Source organism: Podarcis erhardii, assembly GCF_964252035.2.
Source record: "Podarcis erhardii genome assembly, chromosome: 3".
In the NCBI taxonomy this organism is placed as follows: Eukaryota; Metazoa; Chordata; class Lepidosauria; order Squamata; family Lacertidae; genus Podarcis; species Podarcis erhardii.
In genome coordinates, this window is record NC_138507.1 from 55,135,751 (window position 1) to 55,157,247 (window position 21,497).

Sequence of the window (21,497 nt, forward strand, 5' to 3'; positions counted from 1 at the left end):
GGATAATACACATCACCCCAAGAAACTGAGTTATTTACCTTAAATATGCTAATAACATAAAAAGCCTGAAGTTAATGGTCCCCAATTAAACACAGAGTTAGGCATGGATCAATTTATTTAACTTTAATGAACTAAGTAAGCATAAATGTAAAGGTGATTGTGGTCGATGTACAGAGCTAGATAGAGTGATATTAATACTGAATTGACTTGCCCACCCATAAATTCCCAGTTCATTTCAATTAAAATCTTTACTATCAAAGACATCAGACGCATGCTACACTATATGACTGTAGAGGACCACTGCTGTCATTTAATATGTTATTTGATGTCATTTCTCTTTCAATCCACTTGGTGGCAGCAAAAACTGAATTTCTGCTCTTACCTGCACAGGATGTTCACTTCCTGTTCTAAGTTCTTCAAGCTGCTGTAACTGCCAAGGAGATAAACTGTATGGCTCTTCAGAAGGCCTGGAATCTGGAGGGTTTGTATGAAATTGTTCTGTAAGCCATCTTTGAGTCCTCTCTGAGGGTTGAATGGGAACCCCGCTCACAGCCTGCGGTCCCAAAGTTATATATCCTTGATGAAACACTTCACAATTGGATGTGACAGGCTTGCTTTCAGGTAAGGCACTATAGGTCATATCTAAGGCATGTCTCCTGTTTGAGGGATCAAGAACACCCAAGTCTTCCTTGCTGCAACTTTCAAATTTGTATTTGCAGTCCAAGGTAGAATTTCTTTTTTTCCCAGTTTCTCTGTCCTCTATCTTGAGTAATTCCATGCTGTTGTGCAAACCGCTTGTCCCATTTATTCTTAATTGTGGTGACACAGTGCTGTCTCTTCCCAATTTATCCATGCTTGTCCTGCACTCTGCTGAATAAACACTCCCATCCTGGCTACAGGTAATGGGTGCGCTGAGTTTAGACAAAGATGACCATTTCCTTACAGGCCTCAAGTCCTTCATGTCAAGAGAACTGTCCAGGAGGCCCTGATGCCTGCTTGCGGCGGACCTCAAAAAGCTTGTACTCCATTTTGAACAGTCAGACTTCAGAGGTTCCCTATGCTGGGATAGTGAAGAGCTGGTATTAGACGGCATCACATGGGCAGTGGGAATCGAGACCAGTGAACGGCTGGGCTTAAATGACGAAGTACCACTTGAGGTGGAATGATCTGGAGGAAAAGATTTTCATCATGTGAGTGAACACAGTGCAAATAAGAATAGGTCAAGATTAAGCACCACAAAGAAATTAAACATAAAGTGTTGACACAGATGAGATTATTTGAAACATACATGGTTTTTAATTCGTGATAGGCCTGTCTATATTGCAGTACACCAGGCACAGACAATCTGTGGCCCTTCAGATTTGATAGACAGCAGCTCTCCTCAATCCCCTACCATTTGCTGGCTAGAGCTGATGGGAGTCAGTCAAACAACATCTGCAGGGACACAGGTTTTCTCATCTGTGTAGTATACTAACAGAATTTGTGGAAGAGATACAAGATGGAAAAACTATAGTTCACTATATACACTAAAACTACACGGGACTGAACTCTGAAATTTTCAGGAGGAGGCTGGAAAGCTGCATCAAATGTTTTGTTTTTTTCTTCCGCTCCTCATGCTTAAAGCATTCTAACATAGAGGACTTGTAAGGGGGGAAACTTCACATGCATGACCAACACAGACCCCCAACAAACACCTGCCTGGCTGCACCCTATTTGTATGTTTTAATGACCTTAATATATGTAGCCATTTTCCCAAAACAATTCTGGGATAATATGAAAGTTACACTATATACTAATGAAGAAATAAAGGCTTATTAGTTTCCTATTTAGAATAGCCACTAGTAAATCACATGGTTTTGCCAATAAAATCACTGTACACCTTCAAACATATAGGTAGATAATATACTGGAACCAAATGTGCAATTGCACAAAAGAAAGGCACCTTTATTTATGCAAGGAGGTGGGATCCCCAATTTTGGACAGTTGTCATTTGGTGTTGTGGCCCCCTGCAACACATGCCATGCTGCTCAAAAGAACCCCATAACTACCAGAATAGGCTTTGGCGGGGGGTGTTCATGCAGAGAGATGTGGGAGGTAGAAAATCTGGCTGATGGAACAAGAAGTTAAGATTCAAGCCTTTGTATACTGAAAAATAATGCAGTATATAGCAATGGTATATTGCTAGTGCCTCGCCTCTTCCATTCTGGCTCCATTCACCATCTGAAATATCAGTAGGCGTATAGAAAATGCCAATGTGCCAATGTTTCTAGACAGACAAGCAAGTTAAAATTAACAAAGGTGAGGCAGAGGTTACTGGAATCTGAGTAGCAGCTCTCCTATGCCTAGCAACTGCTGCTTTGCATCAAAGCCTGCAGACTACCAAAAATAAGCAGCTAATCCTGGCATTAGAATCTTAGCCTTTACAACGTCACGTGGCTCAACCTTCCCCCAAGCTGTTCACGTTGCTGTTACATGGGAGGCTTTTTAAAAAGTCTTACTATTTGTTCTTAATCATCATGATCTGCTACAGTTACAATGTATGGCTCTGGGGGAAAGAACAAAACAATTCCAAGACTTCTGAGTGCTCCATGCCATTATGGTTTTCAAGGAGAGTAATGCTTAGCAGAATTCAGGTAAATCATGTTAAAGGCAATTTAATCCTGTTCAGCAGCTCTCCGCTAATGGTGGCACAGAGGATCAGACACACAGATCTCAGGAAGGAGCGGGGAAGGTGTCATTAAATGTCATTAAAAAGCCATATTGTACACAATTGTGTTATGGAAGGTACAGTGTTCCAGAGACCAGACTGTACTTGACTTGCAAAAGTATGTTATTTCTCGCATGACATTTCATTGCCATCTCTCTTAACTACGATGGCCATAGTCCAAAGATGTCATTAAAAAGTTAAAATTGTTGAAGTATCTAGCATACTGAATCATATACAAATAAATGTACATATTCCAAAATGTTGACAGATCCTTTTTGAGGACTTTGAAACAAGTGGGCAATTCCTTTTATATTTATGACAACTTGCAAATTAATAAATAAAACTACATATCACAGTGAATGAAAGAATGACAATATTTAATACAGTGGTGCCTTGGTTTTCAAACGCCAAAAACCCGGAAGTAACTGCTTCGGTTTCTGAATGCACCTCGGAAGTCAAACAGGAAATGCGGCTTCCGCTGAGTGCAAGACCCTGAAGCCTAGCTGTCGGCTATTGAGTTTCGGTTTTCGAATGTTTCGGAAGTCGAACTGTCTTCCGTTCGAAAACCGAGGTACCACTGTATAATTCTGAAGCCATATTGCACACAATTGTGTTATGGAAGGCAAATGGTTAACAGTGCAATGCTATATAAATCTACTCAAAAGGCTGTAATCCTATGCCTGCAGCTGTAAAGCTGCGCACATTTACTTGGGAGTAAATCCCATTGAATTCAATAGGACTTACATCTGAGCAAAATACACACAGGATTGCACTGCAGAAAATGTACTGACACTGACTTCAGCTTAACACTGACACCTTCAGCTTCCTGTGGCTATTCCTGTAAGAGGAGTAACCATAGCAGTTTCACTCTGAATGCCAAACTATTCTGGTAGCTTTGCATGCAAACTGAAAGAAAAGGTCATCTTTCAAGTTTCTTCTTAAATCAAGACTCTGGGAGAGGAAGGGTTGTGCTTCTGTGTCTCTTACATGGTACTGGGCTCTTTCAGGGTCCAAGGTCCTGAAATCTTTACTGATGATCATCATTTCCACCAATTAAGCAGGGTGAAACATGGAATGTTAATCTTTAATTAAAGTTTTAGTTGATTAACCACAGTGATTAATCAATTAAAGCTAGCATCTTGTGCTCCTAGTTTATAGCATAGGGACACCAGCAGTCAAATCTTGTCTTTTGAAACAAATAATACAAGGTGGTTTACCACGTGCATTGTTCAGAAGTTCTGTTACCAGGTTATTGCCATCTATTCAGCCGTAATTACATGAATGCCCCTGGGAAAAGAATGAGTACATAAATGCACACTTGGCTGGTTGCATTCTAACTGAACTGTATACACAGCAAGACAGTGAAACCATTTTTACTCAAGGAGTTGTCTGCCAACTTATAACTGTCTACAAGTTATTTTTTCTATTTGAAATAAGTATTTGCTTCCAGATTTTATTTTTCTTCCGTTGCAAAACAGTCTTGTCCCAAACCCTGAGATTGGGTGTGGGTTCCTTTTTAACTTGTGCCATTGCTTTTCAGCGGGTGGAATTAAACCAAGTTTCACTTGGAGAAGATGCACTAAAATTAAGCAGCATGACCAAGGGCTCATCCACACAGCCACTTGTCCTGTGGCCTGAGCAGCTTTTCACTTGGCCCACGCTTTCTGCTCCTTTCCTGGGAAAATCCACTCTTTTGCTCTAAATTGGAACAAACGACAATCCACAGAAAACCCAAAATGCTGTTTGCAGTGACTGAGTGCTAGAGAGCGGTTTTCCCCAGGGAAAAGCAGCAGGACAAGAGGAAGTGTGGATAGGCTCTAAGTTGGGTCCATTTTAAACAGTACAAGCTCTCTTGTGTTTCCACAACTGTAAGAAAAAACAGTGTAATGTGATGGCAACTTTTATAGGCTACAAAACGCCAAAGCAGCTGCCATGGTACTGTGCTGCACTTCTTCAGCCTAGGAAACAACACAGCACCATGGTAGGACTTGTTCCTACCATGGTGCTGTGTTCCTACCATAATTCATTTGTTCATCCCACACTTTTCAACACATTTTCCTATCACTTTCCAAACTGCAAAAACTCTGGGTGCTGTTGTTGTTGCTTAAAGTGGATATGTTGCATCAGGATGCAAGCCTCGTTTTCCAATGTGCCTGAATCCCTCCCGTGAAGCACTGACAGTCTGAATGAACCCTAACCTACTTGCTTGGCTAAAATGACAGCTTGCATAGCATGAATGCTTCCAGGGAGTTCACAATCAGCCCTCCTCTGTTGTCTGTCCCCCAGCAATTAGGATTTCAGAGGCATATTGCCTTGGAACATGTAAGTCCAATTATCTTCTATTTTTGACTCCTTTTAACTTCTGCATGAACTGTGCAACAAAAGCAGCAGTGAACTCTTTCAAAACATGGGAGAAATTTACAAGAGCAAGAAATATAATATTGCAATTATCCCAGCTATACGCTTTCTACAAACCCTTGCGGCTGTGGTCCTGAAATTCCCCAATTTTACGATTTGCATTGTTTGTCTACAATGTGATTTACAATTCTATGTGTCTCAGCCAGGATTTAATGCCAGTTCTTCTGGTCCCTATTCATCTTCTCCTCTAAGGAGATATCTTTGCACATCACTACCACACACATGGTCACAGTTTTGGTAGTGATCACATGTGGGGTACCTAGAATCAAAAGGAGGTGCTCAGAACCCCATTCTACAGCACTGTGACAAATGCCACACAGAACCATAGTTGGGAATGCGAGCTACTTCATCCTGTGCAATGTATACTTCTGCACATGTAGAACCTGATATATAAAAGATGTAAAAGAATGATTCAGAACTAGAAACCAGCTTCCATATACAGAGCTTCCTTGCTAGATCAAGACAACTATATTCTCAGAAACAGCTGATAAATCTTGCAAAGGTTGAGGGAATTTGTCTGGGGTTATAGTTCATTGCAGTTCTAATTTTGCATTATCAAGAAACAGTTAAGACTTCAAGAGCAGAATGAAGACAAGCTTAATAAATTACTAGAAAAAATGCAACCCATTGTTTTGCTGGTATGATGCAATTGAAAGTACCATATTTTTCCGTGTATAAGACTAGGTTTTTCCCCTAAAAAATAATGTCAAAAATTAGGGGGAGGAGTCTTATACATGGATAGTGCCGAGGATGGACTGGCGACAATCTGAGTCCCACAAAATAGGGGGCGTCTTATACATGGGGGACGGACGTGGGTGGCGCTGTGGTCTAAACCACAGAGCCTAGGGCTTGCCAATCAGAAGGTTGGCGGTTTGAATCCCCGTGACGGGGTGAGCTCCCGTTGCTCGGTCCTAGCTCCTGCCAACCTAGCAATTCGAAAGCATGTCAAAGTGCAAACAGATAAATAGGTACCGCTCCGGCGGGAAGGTAAACGGCGTTTCCATGCACTGCTCTAGTTCACCAGAAGCGGCTTAGTCATGCTGGCCACATGACCCAGAAGCTGTACGCGAGCTCCCTAGGCCAGTAAAGTGAGATGAGCGCCACAACTCCAGAGTCAGTCACGACTGGACCTAATGGTCAGGGGTCCCTTTACCTTTTATACATGGGGGCGTCTTATAGATGGAAAAATACGGTATTTTACTATATCCGCTTTTATTTTCACTGAAATTCCTACTGCCTATAGATACAGTCAGGCCACACAGCAAGACTGATCAGAAAATACTGGGGCCAAAATCAGCAGAACAGAGCTTTATTGGGTATGAATCCACAACAGTCCAGCTGCAAATTCCCCAACAATCCATTCCATATGCTTATGGGGGGTGGGGTTAGGTGCCTATAGCCTTTTTTTCTTTTTGAAATTTAGAATACACTGATATATCTCCCCACACCCCTAGAGCCACATGGGCTGTCAATCTTATTTAGAAATGTGAATTCAAAATTGAGAACTTTCACCATTGCTTTGGTAGCAATTCCATTAAATTCCAAGTTGCAATGACATAATAATATTGTGTTGACTACTTCAAGAGCTGGAATAACAATGCAAAAGGAACATCCAGAAGTAGCATGGGAACAGCTGACAATCCACTCATGAAGCCAAAGAAGCAGTTTTTATTCTGAATTTATAAAGCTTTTGTGTTCTAGGAATATGAGAATAACAAAGCCCTTCATGTGAGATTAGCTTCGACTTTCAGCTCAGGTTGTTCAAACCCCTTCAGTATGTTTACTTTTTTTAAGAGTTACTTAAATTAAGTGAGGGGAGAATGAAGGGTAAAACAATGTATTTGGGCAGTTTGCCAGTAAGTGTACCACATAGCTGATGAGCCAGCAAAAGGATCCACAGCCATGGATGAATTGTGCCTCACAGCAAGACAGAATGTCATTTGAGAGCAGAATAAGGAGGTGTCAGGAAACTAGTAAATGAGGTGATTGTGTGGGTGACATGTTTATTCAGATTTATACTGAGAGCATCACCTCTTACATTAGTGGAAAAGGGCCACATTAAATCAGTTTTTAACTACTTTTAACCTTGCCTACTCTCCCCCACATCTGCCATCCAACTCCCGTACTATGTGGGACCATTATTTACCGTATTTTTCGCTCCATAAGACGCACTTTTTTCCTCCTAAAAAGTAAGGGGAAACGTCTGTGCTTCTTGTGGAGCGAATGCGTGGTCCCTGGAGCCAAATTGCCCATTGGGTCACCCCAAATTCACCATCAGATCACATAACATGTCCATGGCTACAGCCTGCACCAAAAAAAATCACCCACCCACTGTTGTGTGGAGGCCACAATGGCGCAAAAACGTGGTTACAAAGCACGGATCCACATGGATCCTCAGGATTTTTGCATTGGTCACCCCAAATTCACCATCAGATCACATGTCTGTGGCCACAGCATGAACCACAAAAATCATACATCCACTGTTTCATTCAGAATATTTTTTTTTCTTGTTTTCCTCCTCTAAAAACTAGGTGCGTCTTATGGTCAGGTGCGTCTTATGGAGCGAAAAATACGCTAACTTTGAGATTATTCTCACACTACATTTCATTTGTGATGCTGTTACTCTATTGCACCCCCAATCTATCATTAGGGAACAGTTCAAACCACAAAACTATTCACCATGTCAATTACTGCAGGATATGTGTTGTATTTTTCTCTCTCAAACTCATTTGGAGGAAAAATGCAGCTACCTAGTCCAGATGAATTGCATTTAGGACAACTTCTGAAGTATAATGCTGATTATTCTAGAACTTTCCATTTACCTCACATACCCATACAAAATGACCTGGGCTTGGAGATCAAGGAGGGGAAACAAGATCCTAGTATTCTAAATAAAGCATCTCGTGCACGTCCATGCAGAGCAGAGGGCCCTCAGAGGGATAAGATGTTCGGGGGGGGGGGGCCACCAGGGACCGGCTGTTTTTTTGTTTGAGCTTATAACTTTATTCTAACAAGACTACTGCCCTGGGCCTCAGACAAACTCTGCACAGGTCTGATCTCATGACTATTACAATGAATTTTTGAAAACAAAGATTCAAGGCAGACTGGATGCTTCCAGAAATGAGTTTATTGTGGCATCAGTGTTGCTAATGCACAATTTTTTTGCCATGTTGACAAAGTGTTGTCATTATCCAAATGCCTAACCGTACTTATTTTACATTTAATCCATATTTCTACTTACAACAGAAAACCCAGTAAGTAAAATGGCCCATTATTTATTCTGTCAAAACTGGTGTAGAAGCTTGTTGAAACATTTATTTGATTTGTAGGTGGTTTGTCACGTGTCACTTTGGTGGGTGGTCTCTGACACCCCTTCTATTTTCTCTTCACCTGAGCACAACCTAGTCATTTTATTTCTGGCAACCTAAACATTACAAGCAAGCCTATTTCCACCAGTTGCCACATGCTGAATGCACATCCAAATGTTAATAACCCAGTTAGGAGTTGTTGTTCTCTGAAGATGTCCACAAAATACACGAGGATAATTATCACACAGATTGTAGTAACAATACATACAGCAGCGTTTGGCTAACAACAGCAACAGCAAAAGACTTGTTGTGGCTTTTTTGGGGGGGAATGGCTGATTTGTTAATGGTTATGGGATACTTTTAACTGGAGGGAGGATATTGTCACCCAAACACATTCCTGACAAATCAAACAGAGCAATATAGCTATGATACTTGTGCAAGATCTCAGTATTATTATTTTTTAAAGGCCAGGTAGAAATGGATATGCCCCTCCCCCCCCAAAAAAAATCCATTTTGCCGATGGTGAAACACAATTAAGGGCTGGTAACATATGTTCTTGTAGCTCCTGCACACTTTCAATGGGATTCTTTTCTAAAGCTGGTTTCATATGGGTACAGAAATGTCTGTGCACATGCTCAGAGTGGAAAGGTCAGTGAAGCGCAAAAGACAAGTTACTGAGGGGGAAAGACAAAACACACCAGAGCACAGATCTATTCAACCAAGCTCCACCCACTCGTGTGAATGGCAAAAGGATGAATAATAATGAATATGCACAAATGAAGAAATGGAATGTGTAGAAGAATATTTGTGCACGCATCCAAACCAGATATGAATAATCCATATGCAGTATCAAGTCCCCATATGAAAGCACCCCTAGTACCAAAAAAAGTGTAGGATTACTTGAACAACTAAGGCAGACACATTATTCTTGAATTTAACACGATGCCTAGATAAACCACAAGTTCTTACACCCCCCTCTTCTTCTGACATAGCTGAAAACCTTTACTTGTTTTTGTTTAACTACAGCTTATTGTGTCATCCAAACCAACCGTTAACACCCAGGTATTATTGTGATTGATGTCAACTATGGCTTGTTTGAAACAAGCCAACTCAAAGCCAAGGTGGAAATTCCAAAATTCTTAGGCAGTGTGCTCACTGTTGTATGTTTCCTGATGTGAAACCATACGTTTTAGGGCACAGGATAAAAAATAATTGCCTATAAAGCCAGATGGTAAACTGAAATCCCAATATTATTTATACACCTTTATTATGGGTGGCAGTATAACCTGACATTTTCATTTGATTAAAATACTGGCAATAAAACTTAAAATCAAGGCTGCAAGCTCCAAAGGCTACACGAGTCTAATCTTCTATAAGTTTCTACAACACATTGCCTGTCTATTTCCCCCTAGATAATGAAATTTAATGGGCCTGTTTTATTCTTCATATACCCATATGTTTTCATACTGCTGATGATATAACTTCTCAGGGGTTCTTTTTATTTTTCCTCTCCAGCGATATAGAGACTTACATTCTTATTAAAAGTTGTTATGAAACAGCAATATTGTTCTTCACCACCCAAGCATTGCTTAACACTATACAAGATACAATGAAGGCCAGGAACAACCATCTCTGCCAAATAAACCCTTCCAGAATGCCCAATGTTTCGCTAAAACATCAGTTCCTAAGAAAGGCTAGGAACAGAGACAGCAGCCTGGACAAAGTTAAGCATCAGATTTTACTAAAAGCAATGTATTAAATATAACTGTACATATACACAGCACTTTAAATGGAAACTGTTACTTTTTTTGGTAATTCTACAGTTCACAAATTTAGTGGAAAGTGTACTATTTGTTAGCAATTCCAGAAAAAAAACCTGTCTAAACGGACACAAAGAGGTTACTAATGAAAGCTTTCTTGACTTTCATTAGTGCTTGACCTAATACTACTCTGTTTTAGAGGGGAAACATAAATATTAGCCATAGGCAGAGGCCTAGCGCGGAACAATATAGGGACACTGTGCGCCATCACACAGGACATCGCGTTGGGCCCCTCAATGTTCTTTGTAGGATGGCGCCTGTAATAGCACTCTTAATCTTCGTCGCATTCAGCAGAAGTCAATTATATGTGTTCACCTACCCTCCTAATGTTTTCCTCTGAGTCAGGAATGAGACATAGATATAAGCCAGCACAATTTTCAATATGGCTGCATCAGAGGAAAAGGACACAGTAAATCACACTCCATCAGATCAGCTGGGGCTAACTGCCATTTTGCCTCCTCCTGTCTCATAACTGTATCTGCTATGGCCATTCCAGCTAGATAAGATCTAGTATATAACTTTAAGAATTGGTTTGGTTTTCTCTTCCTTCACCATTCTTTTTGTCCTTTGTATTGTGTCTATTTGACTGCAAGTCTGGACTTGCTTGTTTTTAAATCTATTTACAGCAATCAGATTTTTTAAAAGCTTGTTATAAATTAATTTATTATTATTATTATTATTATTATTATTATTATTATTATTATTAAAATCCTGTGTGTTTTTCCTACCCTCTACTGTTAAGTTCACCAATAGCCTCAAACATCACATATCCTACATTTCTGATACACGCTGAACAGCATTCGCCAGCCTCACATGAGAGCTCTGTTGCTGGATGACCACTTTAGACTGCAGGTATGGGTTTTAATCAGGTACCCCCAAACTCAGCCTTCCAGATGTTTTGGGACTACAACTCCCATCATCCCTAGCTAACAGGATCAGTGGTCAGGGATGATGGGAATTGTAGTCCCAAAACATCTGGAGGGCTGAGTTTGGGGATGCCTGGATTAAATGTTTGAATGCTCCCCACATCTTAAAAAACAGAAAGTAAAAAAAACCTCTCTTGCATAGTCAAACTAGCACACCAGGGTTCTAGCCTATGCTAGCCTTTCCTTGACATGATGGTTCTGAATGCTCAAAATGTGAGATAATTCAAGCCTTCTATCCCATTCGGTCTGAGAAGCTGCTGACCATGTTTAAAGTGCCTCCATTGAAAGAAGTGAGGCAGGTAACAAATCAGGCAGAAAGCCTTTTCAGTAGTGGTACACTACTAGTAATGCAACATTATTCCCAAAAAGGTATGTCTAATGCCATCCTTGGGGTCTTATCAGCTCCAAGTGAAGACTTTTCTGTTCACTCAGGTTGTTATTTTTAGATAACTCATGAAGTCTGGTCTCAGTTTTTATATCTTTATTTAACTTTGGGACCGTGGAAAGTTTTTATTATTGTTTACTTTGTATCTATATTAGCTTTATTTATATACCTTATGCTTTATTTTTATTCTTTTATTCTTCTATACTATAAGTTAACAAGAGAATACAGTGGTACCTCGGGTTAAGAACTCAATTTGTTCTGGAGGTCCGTTCTTAACCTGAAGCACCACTTTAGCTAATGGGGCCTCCTGCTGCCGCCACACTGCCGGAGCACGATTTCTGTTCTCATCCTGAAGCAAAGTTCTTAACCCAAGGTACTATTTCTGGGTTAGCGGAGTCTGTAACCTGAAGCGCTTGTAACCTGAAGCGTCTGTAACCCAAGGTACCACTGTACTATGTTCAAATGTTATTACTACTAATAAAATTAAATTTCATGCCATTATTTTTTAAGGAAAGTGAGAGTGGTGAAGTTCTCATGGAGTGCAAAACTAAACATATTTACTCAGAGGTAAGTCTCACAGAGCTCAACAGGGCTTGCTTCCTAGTAATTATGTATTTCCTTAGGACAGGCATCCCTAAAACTAATTTTGAGTTCGGTGCGTCTTAACAGAAATCAACTTGGTAAGCTATAAATACATAAGCAGCTACAGAACAAAGGAGAGAAAATATCAAATACAAATACAAAACCACCTACTCAGATAACCTATCCAGAGGTACTTAAATGTATTCAGCCTCCTGCACCAAGTTCACTAAAATAAGCTATTTCAGGCTAGTTTACTGACATTAATGATTTAAAGTGTTCTGGACCCCTAGGGGAAGGGGAAGGACAAGATAGAAAACATACAGGGAGCTATTTTGCGCACTGCAGCTTCTTATGTGTTTTTATGTGTCACCTAATAGTAACAGCAAATCCCATTTGCAATGGTATCTGACCAAAGCAATGCTACTGGGATGAAATGTGAAACCTAGCACGTGCGCACCGATAAACATCAACACACACAGATACACAAACACACCCACACCCTAGTGATTTTTAGTAGCCTCACAGACAGTATTTTATATCATCAATCAGGAAGAGAGGTATGTGGGTACTGAGTCTCAAGGTTTTGTTACGGCAACAAAAGAGTATGAAAGTAGGTTGATAAACCAAACTAAGAAGCTTACAGAAAGAAGGACTGAGATTTTAAAGTACCAAATTGTTGGTAGAAATGTAAATATATTTGTGTGATATATTTAAGAGAAATAACTATTCTATAGGTAAATATGGAAAGTTTTTTTTAAAAAAACTATTCTGGTGTTTATGCTGTTAGCAATACACGTGTGCACATACACACATTTTCCTTCAGTTTGAGCGCACACTTCCATTAAAAATAAAATAAGCTAGTATAAGACTGTTATGGTCATAAACAGAGAGAGCCTGTAACACTTCCGATGCCAGTGTGTTTCAGGTGAAATACATTAATTATTGTCTCCATGAAGTACCACAAAGTGTGCTTATATATACTGTGTGTGTGTGTGTGTGTGTGTGTGTGAGAGAGAGAGAGAGAGAGAGAGAGAGAGAGAGCGCGCGCGCACACACACATTACATTTTTCTTCTTTGGTGGATTCAAGGCAGCATATCTAAGCTCTCAGCCTTCCATCCAGACACTGATTAGACCAAGACCTGCTTAGTTTCAGGGCAGCTGATTGCATCTCTATATACAGGGGCAGGCAGAAGGCAGATTGCCATCCACAGGTAGATTAGCAAGTGTGCATTACTCCCAATAATTTAAGAATGGCAATAGAAAAAGGCTCCTTCCTCCCTCAAACTTGATTTCTGACTCGAGGAAAGCTGTCAAGAAACTAGGGTCAGATGTCTGTATGACTGGAATGTGAGTTCAGTTCCAGTACCGAAAACTAATTCCTCAGCTGAGCATAGAATTAGTTTCCTGCTCAGAGACAAACTGTTTCTTAATTCTGAGGACATATCTGTCCCCCTGACCCACTACTGTGCAGCTGATTCTGAGTGGTAGACCTCAGGATTCTACTAAAAAACAAAGCAGACTCGACAAGCCTGAAATTTGCAAGCCTTTCACCTAAATGTAGCATGACTGTACCATCTGTACTGCACTGACGCTGGGCTAGTACTGAGGTAGAATTCCTCAAAATAAGGGAACAATTTTAATTTGATATTTGAAAACAGTAAATAAAGTAATCCAGATCAAGAATATTCAGCTCTAATCTGGGACTTGTTTCTGTTCCCACTTACACTAATGAATTGCTGGAACTAGTAATAATTTGCCTCCACACACTGATGAAACATTCACAGAGCATCAAGCATCTCCTTAAAATGCTGAAACCTTTATTTATTTATTTTTAAGCAATTAACATAATAAAACATACGAAGTGAATAAGCACTGAAAGTGCTGACCACTTAGAAGCTTTGCTGCAGAGGACAAGAAAACAAGTCATAGCTGGTTTTGCCAATCTTGTTATAAAACTATGTAAATCCAATTTCAACTCAAATTTTATTAGGAGAACATTAGCTGACATCAAGAATTCCACTGCTTTATATAGCCTAGTGTCTGGACTTGGACAGTGTAAGAATTTTAACCCAGTGGTGACTAGTGGATAATGACCCTCTGCAGTTGTAAGGGTGACTATAAAGTGCTCCACACATCAAGTACTGTACTATGAACATGTCAAAACCGACACCTTATCTTACTGAAATGCCTTCAAATGAAATATCCAGCTGTCATGAGTCTTGCAGTGTCATAGGGATCAGGTTTGAATGGGTAAACCCTGGCACAGGAGGGGAGAGAGAGAGGTGGGAGGAAAGTTAAATACTGTATTTTTCGCTCTATAGGACGCATTTCCCCCCCTCCAAAAATTAAGGGGAAATGTGTGTGCGTCTTATGGAGCGAATGCAGGCTCCTTGGCTTCAGTGATATCAACGCAAAGCCTCCGAAGTGCAGAGGGAGCACTCCCTCCGCGCTCCAGAAGCTTCACGTTGCTTTCACTGAAGCCTGGAGAGCGAGAGGGATCGGTGCGCCCCTTCAGCAAAGCGTCGGGAGAAATGGAAGGGGCTCCATTTCTCCTGCTGCTTCGCTGAAGGGACGCTGAGCAGAGAGGGGGAGAATTTTTTTTTCTTGTTCTCCCCCTCTAAAACAAGGTCTGGTGCGTCCTATAGAGCGAAAAATACGGTAGTTAAAAACTGGGCTGGAGGAGTAGGGAGACCTCCCCTTTCTGCCCCAACTTCAGCTACTTCAGAAGGAGGAGCAAGGATGCCACTTCCCCTTCCTGCAGAATGTAGGACTGGGGGCAGGGGAAAGGGAGGCTTTGAGCAGCCGAGGCAAAAGATGAAACACAAGGCAACAGCGACTAAGCAGGAGCCAGAACAGGAGCCAGAACAGTCTTGTTGCCTAGAACCAGGTGCCACCTTCACAGATGGGCGCAGAGCCACCAACCCCAAAGGAGCATGTGTTTGCAATGCCAACATTCCTGCAAAGTGAATACTGTGGGTGAGTATGCCATGCAGGGTTAGAAACTCAGATATATAAGTTAATCACCAAATGCCACCTTAAACCTAGGTTACGGTCATAGAATCACAGAACTGTAGAGGTGACAGGTACCCCTAAGGGTCATCTAGTCCAGTGTTTCCCAACCTTGTGCCTCCAGCTGTTTTTGGACTACAATTCCCATCATCCCTTGCCACTGGTCTTGCTAGTCAGGGATGATGGGAGTTGTAGTTCAAAAACAGCTGGAGGCACAAGGTTGGGAAACACTAGTCCAACCCCCTGCAATGCTGGAATCAACGGAACGTCTAGGAACCTTATTGCGGGAGTATATCATCATCTTCTCTATACCACTTTATAAGTAAAAAAATCTCAAAGTGGTTTACAACACATTAAAAAAATCAAATTTTAAAAAATCCAGAATAAAACAAATTCAAGCTTCTAAGAAAATATTTCAGATCCTTCTCCGACATTTTGCTTTCCCCATATTTATTTACCTTCTTAATTTATATAGCTGCTCCATAGCAGAAGTATTCTAGGGAGCCAGTGTGGTGGTGTGGTTGGACTAGGACCTGGGAGATCAGGGTTCAAATCCCCAGTCATGAAGCTCACTGGGATGGGAGCCTGGACACCAGCTCTGCGTTTAGTTATGCTCATTTCCCCTCCTTTTATTGAGTGAATGGCTTCCAACGAGGTAACATCATTAGCATTCATCCTTCCAATTGAAGCTTAATTAATTATATACTTAATTAATGGTTCTTCCCACTGCTAAAATTCTGATATATCACTAGAGGCACATATGCCAAACAACCCAAAGGCCTTGATATGAAACAAAAGCAGCAACATATTTCGTTACTAGATTGCAGTCACTTTTGAATTCCACAGAGTTAAAAACACAATTAAGAGGAAATGATAAAGAGCATAAAGTCAGAAGAGGCTGTTAATGAGAAGAGGTGCAGAAAGGAAAGAAGCAATGAATTTCAAGTATTGTTTTTAAAAAAATCTTTTCCTGTAGGTCTCCAATCAAAGGGAGGGTGCTAATAATCACATTTCTATGTGGTTTTCAGTTCTCTTAATGCAGCTCCTTACATAAAGTACAGTGGTACCTCGGGTTACATACGCTTCAGGTTACATACGCTTCAGGTTACAGACTCCGCTAACCCAGAAATATTATCTCGGGTTAAGAACTTTGCTTCAGGATGAGAACAGAAATCGTGCTGCAGCGGCACAGCGGCAGCAGGAGACCCCATTAGCTAAAGTGGTGCTTCAGGTTAAGAACCGTTTCAGGTTAAGAATGGACCTCCAGAACAAATTAAGTTCTTAACCCGAGGTACCACTGTACAGAGAAGAGATAACATGATATCTGCCATATATGTTAAAGTTATCAACTATTACCCTGAACGATCCACTGGTGTACACAAGTGTGGATTTAATATCTAGAGGCAACAACAGAACACTGAGAGAAACAAACCTTTATACATAAAAATGGGTTTAACATGCTGCTCTTTATTTCATTCATGAGAGCTTTTCCCCAGTCTGCAGAGTAAATACACCTGCAGACCACACAAAACAGGCAGGCAGCTACCATGCAATAGGTTACACAGATTTTTAAATTGACAGTTATTTCTGTGCTCTTGTAAAAGTGTGTTTCTGCTGACCTTCTCTAATCTATGTTCCAAATTGCTTTCAGTGGGATGCTAGTCTTTATTTAATAGTCATAGCCCAAGGAACATGGAAACCAAAGCAAAAAATTGTTAGTCTCCTGATGAAGAACTTGACCTTTGCTTAGTAAGAAGAGATCAGTTCCCCCTCCCTCATCTGACCCTCGCAATAAAGGCAGTCACTTTAACACTTTGGTTCAATGTATGAAATATTGCAGGAACCACCCTGAAGTGCATTAACTATTATTATGTATAATCAAAATTGCTCAAAATACAAAATAAAATTCACATTCGCCAAACACTTGCCCTCTGTTCTGATCTGTCCACAGAAGTTTCCACTTCTTGTAGAAAATTTTAAATAATACAAATCCCTAATATGGTTCTCATTGACAAGGTGTGATCATGTGTTAAAAGCATTCCTATTTGCTCTGACGTGTGTACTCTAAAAACTGGGCACTGGTTTTAAGACTGGAAATTCTCTCCCCCCCCCCCCCGAAACTGTAATGACCCAGTATAACCCTGATCTCCTAATGAATTTACTGTCAAGATCACAAAAACTGCAAGTTCATTAGCTGTAAGTGCAGAAAGCCAATGGATTATCCTAAGGATTAGAAAATTTTTTTCACTTGAGGGGTGTTCCAACTTCAGAAAACTGTGAAATTAATCTTGCTGCATTAAGGTGCCTGGAGTTGTTGTAACCGTAAACCTTCAGTTACATCAACTACTCTTCCAGTGAGACGCCACCTAACTAGTTTGTTGTAGAGACAACTGTAGTGACAAATAAATATTTAGTCAATACCAGTGACATGGCTTTGTAAACACTAAACAAAGTGTGGACAGTCCTACATGATCTAGACTTGGGAAACAAAATTAAGACATTTAATAGGACTGCCTGATTAATATTCTGGTACTATGTGGCAAACCTTGAGTCTAAAGTAAAGTGGGGCTTACCTTATTATACGCTATCCCTGGGATTCTACAGCTTCACATCCAAGCTGCGAACTGGGCATGGGTATTAAATGTTCCTGCTCAACTAAGCTTGCTCAACCATAGCAACTATTTTAGTGGGCCTTCTGAATATTATCTATTATAACTCTCCCAGACATTGCTGGCTGCAAAATTTATTAGTGGCAAACCAAAAGGATCATTGACATCACAACTCATATGCACTGAGTATTGGGGGGTGGGCATATACTGAGCGTTGAAGAGCCCTGCGTGAGACATCAATGCCATAAATTTGATTTTAATTAATTTTTATAATGAAATGTTTTTAGAATCGTTGGATTATTTTGATTGTTGTTAGCCGCCCTGAGCCCAGCTTCGGCTGGGGAGGGCGGGATATAAATAAATTTATTATTATTATTATTATTATTATTATTATTATTATTATTATTATTATTATTATCATCATCATCATCAAGCCAAATGAGTGGCCGAGACTTTTGTGCTCATCTACTTCCACTCAAAGAGAGCATTAATCAGAAGGGCAAGTTTGACATGAGGGTTTTTTGGGATGTTTTCAATGACAAAAGCGTAAACCCAATTTTCACGGGGACCTTAAGCACATGTTAAATATCCTTCACTGAAATTTATTGTGACATAAGGAATTTGTTAGTCTTTAAGGTGTCACAACTCTATTGTTTTTACTTAACTCAGTGGGACTTCAAAGTACTTAACTTCGGCTGAGTCATGCCCAAATTTGAGGCCCTTTATTGTCCATGCCTCACATCAAGTATATGGAGAAGAACAAATCTATGTATTTCTTTTTAATTCTATTTTACATATAGACACAGAAAAGGAAGATTTTCCAAGAGGCACAAATGAATGCTGGATGTCCAACCCAACCTGATCAATCTCTCTGTTTTCAAAATCTCCCACTAAACTATCAATATTTGATTAGGGTTATAGCAAGTCAAATTATTTTCTATTCCTCTTCTATGCCTTAAAAAAATGCCTTGGTAGCCTTAAATATGACACGCAGACATACATTTGTATAATTCTCTTTAATGCTCCGTTACTTAGCAACACTTAAAAGCAATGCAATAAATGGGAGGCATCTATAAATTCAATCTAATCCAAAATGAGCAGGTTGGTCTACAAAGACATTTTTGATTTACAGCCAGCTCGTTTTCCAACTAATTGCAGTCTTCTGTTACAGAATACTAGAGACTTGCGGTCTCCAACCTAAGAATCAATACAATATGCTGCCAGGAGAATCGTCTCCTGAACCAAGTGCATTAGCTGGAAGGAAGAAATCTGGCTACAAGCTTTTTGCTTTTCTCCATGGAATTCCACCCGACATCAGGATACTCTACTTTCCTGCTCTCACATCATTCATCTGCCTTCTTACCATCTTACCTTGCTACTATCATTCAAACTATACCAGCCAATTACAGTTTGAGCACTTAATGCCACTAGATAACTAACATATTATGTAACCACTAGTAGATAATCAATATAACCTTTGAACAGATCATAGAAACTTTTATTAGGGAAACTTCCTACCAGCTCCCTCAAATCATCCTGTGAACTCCAAAAACCAGAGCCATCTTGATCAGGGCTGCTTAATCAACAGTTCTATATTTATTTTTTTCACGGGGATCCACAGTAATTATCATGTTTAGTCTTGATCAAACTCTTCCAAAAGTAGTTCAATAGTTTACAATATATTTAGTTGTGAAACTGCGACTAAGGCAGTGTTTCCCAACCTTTTTTGGGCAAAGGCACACTTGTTTCATGAAAAAAATCTCGAGGCACACCACCATTACAGCCCCGTGACGTCAGCGCGCAGCGTCACGCCGGGAGGGACGCACGAAAGTGTAAGTTTCAATTTTTTCCCCTCCCCCTTGCCTTCCTTCTGTGCCAACCGCCAAAAAGCCAAGAAAAAAGCCAAGACTTTAGGGCAGCAGGTCGACACGGAAGAAGCTCCTACCTAAGGACAGGTGCGACGGCCGTGTCCTCTTCTGCCACACTTGGCAGCCCTGCCTCACGGTCGTGACTCCCACCCTGATTTCTCCCCGCAGGTCGAGCGGCACAGGCAGCCCAATGTGTCCAGCCCAGACACAAGCCCCGCTTCCCCACTCTAGATCCTGAATGCGACCAAGTGCTCTGGACTCCCGAGCAGGGTGGGAAAGAGGACTCGCATCTGGTAGCCTCCGGGCTCCTCGCCTGCTCGAGGGATGGCATTGCAGGCAAGCTGCCGGCCGTCGCCATCGCCGCCCCCTCATGTGAGTGGACCTGCCCGGAGTGGTGGGCCGGGGGAGGCTCGCTCTCTGTGGGGATGTGGCCCGCACGCACGGCCCCGCTTCCTCCTGCCCAGGGCTGAGCTCCTTACCCGCGATCTCGGTCTCGCGCACGCGGATCCCACTTATTCCGAAGCTCGCGCCACTAGCCAGGGCTCTCACACCGTGCCAGGGCGAGGCGGCGCGGCCCACTGACGTCATCGCAGCTCGCCGCCGCCCTCGACTTCCCTGTTCCCTCCCCTCCCTCGGGTCGCCGTGGTTACCGAGGACTGCAAGCTGCTCGGGCGAGCGTGGGGCATTAAGTGGGAGAAGGAAAATTAAAATTAAAACTCGCCCGAAGGCCGCCTCTCCGGATATCTTTCAAATTTTTTAATTTTTCCCGCGGCACACCAGGCAACGTCTCGCGGCACACTAGTGTGCCGCGAAACACCGGTTGGGAAACACTGGACTAAGGGACAGTGACTTGTCCAAAGCTTAGTCCTTGGCTAAAGCAGGCAGGATTTGAAACCAGGATTCCATTCTCCATTAACATGCTTGCTTTTTCAATTGGAGAAGGGGTTGCTGGGAGTTAAGATCAGCATAAAGAAAATATTTCTGTTTTGGAGATGCATCTTAAGACATATGTTGCTTCTTTTGCAGGATTCCTCTTCGTTCAGCACCTCAGATTACCACAGTCAACACAACATCCATGCAAAATCTTTGTTGAAAAAAATCTCAACTCAGATAAATAATCTTTTATCATGCTATTTACACCTAATAGCAAAATGTGAGGACCCAATCAGTCAGCAAAGGACATTGCTTGTATTTTAAGAGTATCCGTACCATTATATAAAAACAAAAGTTTCTTGTAATTTTTAACCACTTGAAATACTGACAAGATACTTGATAGAAACAAACTTTTTTCCATTAGCAGAGTAACTGTTGGCACGCCTCTCCGCAACTTTTGCTTTCACAAGGGAAGGGAGCGACTTAAGCTTCACTTCCTCTCCTGGCAGTTTAAACACTGCTTACATTGTTTTATGGTTTCCATGGGAAAACAAATCTCAAGCAAGACCCAATTCATGGTCTGGGAGTACTTGAGGCTGAAGTACACTGTTGAACCTAAGCAGGTGTGGATTTGATCAGAACTTTGGATGGGGGACCAGACTACTGGATGCCCCATGTAAGAGCAGGAATTAGTACATTAAAAAAGCAAGTAAGAAAACAAATCTCAAGCAACAAATTTAAGTGAAACCTTTTCCACATCTGGCCATCAACTGCAGATCATATAGTGTACCCTGGAATTTTTAAAAAATGTAAGCAAGAACAACTGAGCAAACTGTAGTATGCACGAGAACAGAACTACTAGATGTCCAAGCCCTTGCTATGCAAGCACAGTGAGGAAACACAAAACACATCACATAAACATGCTTCCCATACACATTGGGCCAAGTTAGGAGCAGTAGTCTATAAGTTGCATCCACGCACTCATCACCAA

At 41.1% G+C, this 21,497-nt stretch overlaps 1 protein-coding gene and 1 long non-coding RNA gene across 6 annotated transcripts in view; one reads left to right on the forward strand and one right to left on the reverse strand.

Moving 5' to 3' along the window:
• CEP85L (centrosomal protein 85L) overlaps positions 1-21,497 on the reverse strand; it is a 101,591-nt gene that overhangs the window by 59,055 nt on the left and 21,039 nt on the right. For all 5 annotated transcript variants that reach the window (XM_081856149.1, XM_081856150.1, XM_081856152.1 and 2 more), the window contains one exon: positions 383-1,167. In XM_081856149.1, coding sequence (XP_081712275.1) covers positions 383-1,167 — 785 coding nt within the window. The remainder of the gene's footprint in view (positions 1-382; positions 1,168-21,497) is intronic.
• LOC309338814 lies at positions 482-20,878 on the forward strand. Its single transcript, XR_014155058.1, has 2 exons — positions 482-621; positions 20,660-20,878. It is a non-coding gene; the product is annotated as an uncharacterized lncRNA (long non-coding RNA).